Source organism: Epinephelus moara, chromosome 10 (assembly GCF_006386435.1).
Source record: "Epinephelus moara isolate mb chromosome 10, YSFRI_EMoa_1.0, whole genome shotgun sequence".
In the NCBI taxonomy this organism is placed as follows: domain Eukaryota; kingdom Metazoa; phylum Chordata; class Actinopteri; order Perciformes; family Serranidae; genus Epinephelus; species Epinephelus moara.
Genome location: NC_065515.1, coordinates 540,716 through 549,528, shown reverse-complemented (window position 1 = coordinate 549,528; position 8,813 = coordinate 540,716). Strand labels below are relative to the sequence as shown.

Below are 8,813 nucleotides of genomic sequence, written 5' to 3'. Positions count from 1 at the left end.
GGGTTTTGAAGCCTCTTTGGTCACGGAGCTCCCTCCATCTCTTGAACGCCTGACTGAGGTTTACTCTTGTTTTTCCTCTTCTTTTATCACTCTCCTTTTTGCTCTTCTTTGCCTCCTCACACAGAGGAGCTCCTTTTCTTTTGCTAGGCCGTTTTTCACTTGTCTCCAAACTTTGTCCGTCTGCCATTGTGCTCCTGACTCAGCTATCTCATGCCCAACTCCTCATAAGAACCAGCTCCAGTCCCTGATTGGCTGACCGACCAGTTTCACAATACATGACGCGTTTCCTGCCGTAAAGCACATTTTTTCCGCAAAATTTCGGCACCGGTGGCAGAAGCTTATTGCAAAGATTGCAAAGCCACTAAGTAACATATGTAAACACTGATAGTGTGATTTTACTGTGGACACTACCCTGTGCAACCCACATTATTTTCATAATGATATATTTAGGAAAATATGATATCTGTTGCCTCTTTAAATATGTTGCTGAGTATTGTAATAAAATATGTTGCGATTAACTGCAAGTAATGTTCCCAAAGGAAAACTTTTTCACCATCTGTTTTATCTAACAAGATAAAGTCTTCAGTCTCTTCATCTCACTTCGGTCATTTTCTTTTGCAGCAGCAAAATGTATCTAGTGGACTGAAAGCAAATGATTATATTATTCTAGTAGGTAACGTAAAGTTTAATTTGTATTTGTAGTTTTAATTATTTATATAATAAAAAATACGATACGTTATTGCCACACAAAAATATCGCGATACTATGCTGTCTCGATTTCTTCCCCACCCCTAGTTAATGGTAACGTTACATATTAAGCAGCTGATGTTTGCATTTGCAGTGAATGAGCTGAAAGCCATGCTGCATTATGAAGAGTCAAAACTCTGTTACTGATGTTAACCTCGTACTTACTTATACACACCAGTCAGCAGGGCCGTTTCTAGCTTTTGGGGGCCCAATGTAAAATTTTGTTTCGTCTCCCTGTTTCAGTCGCTCATGACTAAACACCAGATCTGTGTCATATTCCGTCTGCATATGAGACCAAATGCTACTTTTACACATAAAAAAAGACCTATTTTAATTTAACTTAGCTGCATTGATGACATCAGAATGAACAAAGTCTGTTGCTGTCACTGGCTGCCTGCCCCCACCTGGCCTGACAGCTTCTCTGGGAGAAACCCAGCTGATAGTCAACATTTTTTCCATAGTGATGATATTTTAGGTCCAGTTTCTAAAGAGACTGACCTTTACTTTCCTAACGATAAAGAGCAATGACACCTCCACTTCCTCAGTCTCAGAAAAGCTTTCTGGGGTGGGAGGACGCGACGGCGAAGGGGTACATACGTGATGATGGAGTGTGCTGTGGTCTTATCATTTGATGAGTAATTAATGACATCCATCATAATTTCCTGTGGTGTCAGTGTGGGCCACAGAGTGAATGTTCCTATAAATGCTGTAATGGTTCAGACTTAAAAATAACTGAATACTTAATTCTGAAATCTGAACACTGCTGAATTTAAAACAGTGAAATATTTTACTTTAAGACACCTAAGTGTTTGGGTGCCTCTCTTCCTGTAGGTAATTTCAAATGGTGAATTTTCAAAGTTGTTTTTTTCTCCCCTCTGGCTCATTATTCCAAAACTGTTCAAGTTGCTAAAATTTAATTAACAACAACAAAACATTTAAGCATCATACACCTGTGCTGCCAAGGACGCTTCTTTATCTTGTGTTTTATAGAGTTGGGATGCTTGAGTGAGATGACTGATGAATAGTAAACTGATAGCCCAGAGTACTCACAGTTTCATTCAGGCTCAATCGCTGTTCCTTGGTAGCAAGTAAACTGAGTTTATTAATGTAAACTGTCACTATGGTCTCTCCCCTCCTCCTGCCCCCGTTAGCTCTGGCTGGTTGTTGTCAAATGCATCACTTCCGGTGTGCACACACGGGAAAGTCCCCACAGACACCAGACACCACAACTCCGGTATACTGTGAAATACAGAGAGCTTTCCCCAGCGCTGATTCTCTTAATCAGCATTGTGTGAATTAGTTTGGCAGAGGCTTGAATGTACTAAACCTTCATTTATATTTAAAATTCCTGCAGTCTAGCTTTAAAGGGCTGCACTGAGCCAAAAGAGTGGGTCCCTCTGCAACTTTTTCCCCCCAGTGAAACTGTACTGTGTCATCACATCGTGATTACTCAGCAAGTGGTATTTCATTGTCTGTAAGTGTGTTGGTTGAACCGTGCTGACAAGTATGTTTGCTGACAAATGTTTATCTACCACCAGGTCGATCTAGCAGAGCAGGATTTCTACGGTGGAGTGCATTATGTCATCGTACAGTTAGTGGATCAGCTGCTCAGTGAATCATGTGGTTATTGTGCACAGCTGTTATGTACACACTATAGGACTAGACAGAGCATATGTGACTGCATTTGTTTGTCTCTGATATTATATAATGTAATTGTGTCTTGCTACAGTGAGGTAGACACAGTCGTCTTATTTCAGCCCAGGCACCTCTTGTTATGCACATTGTTGTCAACATGGGTCTCATTTTTCTGCTGCCAATATCAAAAAAAAGTGTGAAATCTTAAGGTGAATATGCTGCACAGAGGTGATGTAATGTAGGTACAGCGGGACCATCAGGATGGTATCTTGACATCAGAGAGAACTTGTCTCGATCATAACAATTCAAACCCACTCAGGTCATTGAATACAGGGTTTTCCCTGCCTATCTAAGACAAAAGCGGGCCACCTGGGTGATTTTGGCCGCCGCCTTGGTTAAAGTGTGTGTGTGTGTGTGTGTGTGTGTGTGTGTGTGTGTGTGTGTGTGTGCATGGGGGGCGTTCAGATGCAGCGTCTTTTGTGCGCACAAACCCATTACTTTCAATGTAATGTAGACGCACGTCATGTGCTTGCATTCGAATCGACGTGCTTGTTTTTTTCGTCCGGCGCACAGCTCCACGGACCTGCTTCTCCCTCCGGTGTTGTGTCAGATCCTGGTTCCCCCTCGGGCTGTGTCTCTCCTACTCAGGGTATCCGCGGGGTCTAAAAAAGTCTTAAATCCAATAATTTGAATTTAAGGCCTTAAAATGTCTAAAATTATCATAAAATCTCATAAAAGGTCTTAAATACGATTTTGAAAGGTCTTAACAATCTATTGACATTACTTTTATTTAAAACATGCATAAACTTCAGTCTCGCTTTTAAATGTTTCGATTTTTGAGGACGTTATAACGTAACTACAAAGCGGAACTGAAGTAGGCTACCTGTGCTGCCCGGTCAGAATTTATCGAACACCACCAGCTAATGTGCTGTGCGCGCGCAGCGGTGTGTTGTGACAGACAGCTTAGCATAGCAGCGGAGAAAACTTACTAACAAAAGCCCACAGCAAAGCCGAATTACTTGCATAGATGGGTAAGTGCAAGTTCAACGATTTGTGGCTTCAGAACGAACAATTTAATACATGGTTGAAGCCGGTGGATGGAAACATATATGAAGCACACTGCACTTTCTGCAAGAAAACTTTAAAACTTGGAACATTGGGCATCAAGGCATTGGAATCCCATTGCAAATCAGAAAAACATAAAGCGGTCATAAAATGCCAGCAGCAAACGCTGTCAATCAGCCAGTATTGTTCCACATCAGGAGCTGGAGCATCGAGGTCCAGCGCGACCCAGTCTGCTGCAACTCCAGTCGACCTCCGGACAGCGTTTGGGTCTACACCCACACTAAAAGCGGAGGTGCTATGGACTTTTCATACGGTAACTAAGCACCAGTCATATACTGGTAATGAGAACATTGATGAGCTGTTCCAGACTATGTTCCCGGATTCTGAGATTGCGAAAACTTTTAAGTGTGGAAAAGACAAGACGGCGTACATAGCGCGATTTGGATTAGCCGATTACATCAAGAGAGACCTCATCTCCAAAGTTAAGGGCCCGTTCGTGCTGATGTTCGACGAAAGCCTGAATCAAACGAACAAGACCAAGCAGTTGAACTTGCACGTGCGTTTTTGGGAAGGCGAGCGGGTCCAGTCAAGGTACCTGGAGTCCCAGTTTATGGGGCATGCGACAGCTCAGGACTTACTGAAACATGTCAAGGTAAGTAACATAGCATTGCATAATTTTTATTTATTTATTTTTTTCATGATTTTTTTTCTTATCATCAGCACATACTAGATTGTAATACCAGAAGTAACAGATCAGCACATACTAGATTGTAATACCAGAAGTAACAGAATAAGACTCAGACAATAACTTGAACTATAAAATTGCAATGGTTGGATTTAATGTATTTATTTATTTTCATCTCAGGAGTGTGTGGACCAACTTAACCTCAGGAGCCTAGTGTCCATCTCTATGGATGGGCCCAATGTGAATTTCAAATTTTTGGAACTTTTCCAACAAGAGTATGCAGAACTGAATGGAGGTGCTTAGCTTGTTTCCGTGGGCAGCTGTGGACTGCACACATTGCATAATGCTTTTAAAAGTGGATTCACCATGTGGCAGCTGGACAAACTTTTGAGAGCCATGCACACACTGTTCCACAACGTACCAGCAAGGAGAGAAGATTACAGCGCTGTCACAAATTCCACCATCTTCCCCTTACCGTTTTGTGGTCATCGGTGGATAGAGAACTTGCCTGTGGTAGAGAGGGCTATTGAAGTCTGGCCATCACTTCAGGAGTATATGGATGCAGTGAGAAGAAAGAAACTCCCGAACCCGGGGACAGCATCCTTTGACACAATCGAAGCAGCCCTGAAAGATCCACTCATCTTGGCCAAGTTAGAATTCTACATGACTGTTGCCAGGACATTCAATCCCTTTTTGAAGAGGTATCAAACAGATGAGCCAGTGATGCCTTTCTTCAGCAAAGACTTGGCTGAACTGATCAAGGTAATGATTTATATGGAAAGCACACCACATGATCATCACAACATTCTTGTCACTACAGATAAGACCTAGCTAATTGATGTGTTCACTGTGTTATTGAAGAATAGATACAGATACATTTGTCAATTTTTGTTCATGCATTAGAATTTTGATAATGATGCATTATGGTAAATGTGGATACGGGGGACTACTTTTGAGATTCTCTTTTGACAGGGTCTACTCAGGCGCTTTATCAAGCGAGAGGTCCTGCAAGACATCAGCACACTGCAGCTAACCAAACTAGATGTAGCTGATAAGAAAAACCGGCACCAGCCAAAGCACATCGACATTGGCTTGGGTGCTGAGTCAGCCCTCAAGGTAGTGTGATCATTTAGAAAGATAATTTTATAAATTGTAGTCAGTATGCAAGTAGCACATATCATTTTATTATAAATACTATTTACAGCTTATTCCCCTTTTCAGAGCAGCAACAGTTCAGAGCTCAGAGTCCTTCAATTTAGAATGGACTGCATGCAGGGACTGTCAAACATCGTCAGTAAAGTGCAGGAGAAGAGCCCCCTGAAATATCCAACAGTTAGGCACATGGCGTGTCTGGACCCCTCTGCCATTTTCAGAGACCCAGACAGGTGCAAGAGGCAGATGAAATGTCTTGTTCAGACATTTCTGCAAGACAAACAGCTGACAGGAGGTGTTTCTGCTGGTAGGAATAGTTCTGGTTTTGAACAAAAGTAAGAGGTCGGCACTAGCATAGTGAACAGTAAACAGTCTGTGTGTTACAGCCAGACTTTTTTGCTACACTTTTGACAAGTAATTGACAAGTAATTTATTAGTAACAGGCCAATCATAGACATAAATTCACATAATCAATTGTAGTACTATTTCTACAAGTTTCTCTATTTTCAGTTGACCTATAATTTGCTGTGCGCTTTTTTCTTTTCTCTACTGGATCTCTTACTTTTGTCATTTTCTCTCCACATGGTCCTGCACCTGTTCTGTGTGCATTTGCTCACGTGTTGTATTGGAATAGGCTTTGACATTGTACACCATTATAACCAAATTTAGAACAGTGACTTTCTTCACCATTATAACCATTACAGGTTGTTGATATAATGTAATGATTTATCTACTCCCTTTTTCTTGTCCCTTTTTCTTGTATCTGATTTGTTATAGGTGATATCATTCTCCAACAATTTGAGGCCTTCCTGTCCCTTGAGAGCAGAAGTGAGGAGTTCCTCTCCTTCCAACCCATGCAAGAGAGGCTAGACACCTTCTTGTGTGGTTTCCTTAGAAGGCCCTATCCGGAACTTTGGACTTTTTGCCAGAAGCTGCTCATTTTGTCCCATGGACAGGCCACTGTGGAGAGAGGTTTTTCTGTAAACAAGGAAGTTGAAACGTGTAACATGCAGGGGGACACTGTTGTAGCGCACAGGCTTGTGTGTGATTATGTCACTCAACACGGCGGGGTGACCAAGATTCCCCTCACGAAAGAGCTCTTGACTTCTGTGGCATCAGCCAGGTCCAAGTACCGTGTCCACCTTGATCAAGAGAGAAGGAAGAAGGAGTCTGATGAACAGGGAAAGAAGAGAAAGGCTTTAGAGGATCACCTGGAAGAACTAAAAAAGAAAAGGAAAACTGTCCAAGAGGTTTCTGAAAGTCTGGCCAGAGATGCAGACAGGTTTGCAGAAGAGGCGGAGGGCAAGGCGGGCACTCGGATGGCCCAGCTCATCACAAAATCAAATGCTCTGAGGAGGAGCTACAAGGAAAAATTAGCAGAGCTCAAGAACATTGTGGAGGAGATTGCAGCCACGGGACAAGAGCTCAGATAGTTGTTGTGTGCACGCATACACACACGCACACACACACACATACACACAATGGCCGTTGGCTGTAGAGTTTACCAATATTTTTTTTATTCTGAGTTCCAAACAAATATTAGTTCACAACAGAGAGGTTTCTGGTGTTTTTAGTTAGGTTAAGCATTTTGTATTCCAATGTGAAAGAGCTGTGAATAAATTCATATACTTTGCAAGTAATTCTGGGCCTCCAATTTTCCTTCAAGTCTTTTGTACTTTTTTGCCATTATCGATGTGAAATGGGTCTTAAATTGTATTCATTATGCTCTTAAAAAAGTCTTAAAAAGTCTTAAATTTGACTTGTTGAAACCTGCAGAGACCCTGCTACTGTTTCCCACGGAGCTCTGCCCCATTTGAAAGGCGAAGGAAGCCCGCATGTGGAAAGACGTCGCCTCCGAGATGTAGAATGTGTGTTATAGAAGAGAAACACACATTTCAGGACCGCTGACTTGTATCATCAGAACAGACATGTCCTGTGATTTTCAGCCTCCTTTCATATTTAATAGAGGGGGGACAATACCTGACAGTAATATTGTCAGCTGTCAGGATGTGCCTGCTGTAAAGGGCGGGGGGCGTATCTAAAGGAACAGCTGTCAAGATGCCCCCCGCCACAAGCCTTTGCCACCTTGGTCTGGAAAAACCCAGGGAAAACCCTGGAATATTAAGCAAAAGCTGACCTAAAAGAATAACTAAAGAGTGAATTTTGACAATATTTCACTTGTAATCTGGTTTAGCTTTTTGCCTCTGCAGGACAGTGCACCTGCTGAGTTGAGGCTGAATATGCACACAGAAAAGCTATGTAACTGGAAAACCTACTGCTTCAGCAGTAACGATGCACCCCGCTGACCACTCCTAACGTCATCAGATTTTTATCTGTTGCAGAAGTTCAGTTGCAGAAATGTTGAGGCTGTGTAAGATCACAAAAATATGCATGACAGAATCCTCCCTTACACCCACACACACACATATACATTGTTGAGCTCAGGCAAGCATCGTTGCGTACGTGTTGTATTGGCATCCTGTGCGAGACACCAGATTGTTGAAGATATTATAGATAGTTTGAAATTAAAATAAAGAAGTAGATGTCTGGTCTGTTCATGTGAGGTTGGCTTTAGATCATAGGGGTCAGCATCTTTCCTGAGTGCAGGGAGGATGTGATATTTATGAAGATAAGAGCAAGGTCACAGAAGTACACCTTCACCGCCACCTCACGTTTGTTTGCAGTCAAAAATCATTTTAAAAGACTTTGTTCATTTCATCAGCATCAGAATTTGAATTAATTTTTACCTGCTCATAAAAACAGACACCTGCTTTTGAGTATTTATATAAGTAGCAGTGGTTCACAGCTGTTTCTCTGCACGCTTACAGACCACTTATTGTAAAATGGTAGATTTTCATCTGATGTCAGTGGATTTGTGTGTGTGTTGATCATCCAGGTGGGAGTACGATGAGAGCTACTGCGAGGCGGTGAAGAAAATGCCTCCATACGATGCAGGACCAAGGCTGCTGGACGTCATCGACACAGCCATATTTGATTATCTCATTGGGAATGCTGATCGGCATCACTATGAGAGCTTCCAGGATGATGGCGGCGCCAGCATGCTCATCCTGCTTGACAACGCAAAGAGGCGAGTAATAATGTGAAGGATTTTACGACCAAAGATCAATTCTATTGCCCTTTCTATACTTATGATAATGAACTATCCAAAGACATAAACGAATGAACAAAACTTAGTAAAAAGACAAAACCCTTGAAATGACCTTTCGCTAAGCCCCGCCCCTTTGTGATGGTCTGATAAGCTTTCAAAGTAAGCATGGAGCCCACACTGTAACTAACTGCACTCCCTGAAGAAGTCATACTTTTGGAGAAATGAAAGAGTGATTCCAGAGAGAAGCAGACAGAGGGGTCTACAGTCTGTGTTTAAAGGATATATCCAGGATGTCAAACTGACTCAGCAGCAACAACAGGTTAAAAAGACAAAGATAGTTAGAAGCTAAAGCCCAACTATAGGCTACAGATCACAGTGTAAAAGTGAAGTACTGAGAGACCTCTGCTGCAGACACAAGAC

The 8,813-nt window shown here is 42.1% G+C and overlaps 2 protein-coding genes across 3 annotated transcripts in view; both read left to right on the top strand.

Annotated features, from left to right (window-relative positions):
- The window catches only part of fam20b (FAM20B glycosaminoglycan xylosylkinase), a 38,946-nt gene that overhangs the window by 16,084 nt on the left and 14,049 nt on the right, over positions 1 to 8,813 (top strand). For both annotated transcript variants that reach the window (XM_050054309.1, XM_050054308.1), the window contains exon 7: positions 8,181 to 8,372. In XM_050054309.1, coding sequence (XP_049910266.1) covers positions 8,181 to 8,372 — 192 coding nt within the window. The remainder of the gene's footprint in view (positions 1 to 8,180; positions 8,373 to 8,813) is intronic.
- On the top strand, positions 45 to 6,915 carry LOC126396329 (uncharacterized). The gene is made up of 5 exons (XM_050054306.1): positions 45 to 4,099; positions 4,313 to 4,894; positions 5,105 to 5,248; positions 5,354 to 5,591; positions 6,062 to 6,915. Exons 2-5 carry the CDS (start codon positions 4,499 to 4,501, stop codon positions 6,715 to 6,717), a joined length of 1,434 nt encoding a protein of 477 aa, XP_049910263.1. The 5' UTR covers positions 45 to 4,099; positions 4,313 to 4,498; the 3' UTR covers positions 6,718 to 6,915.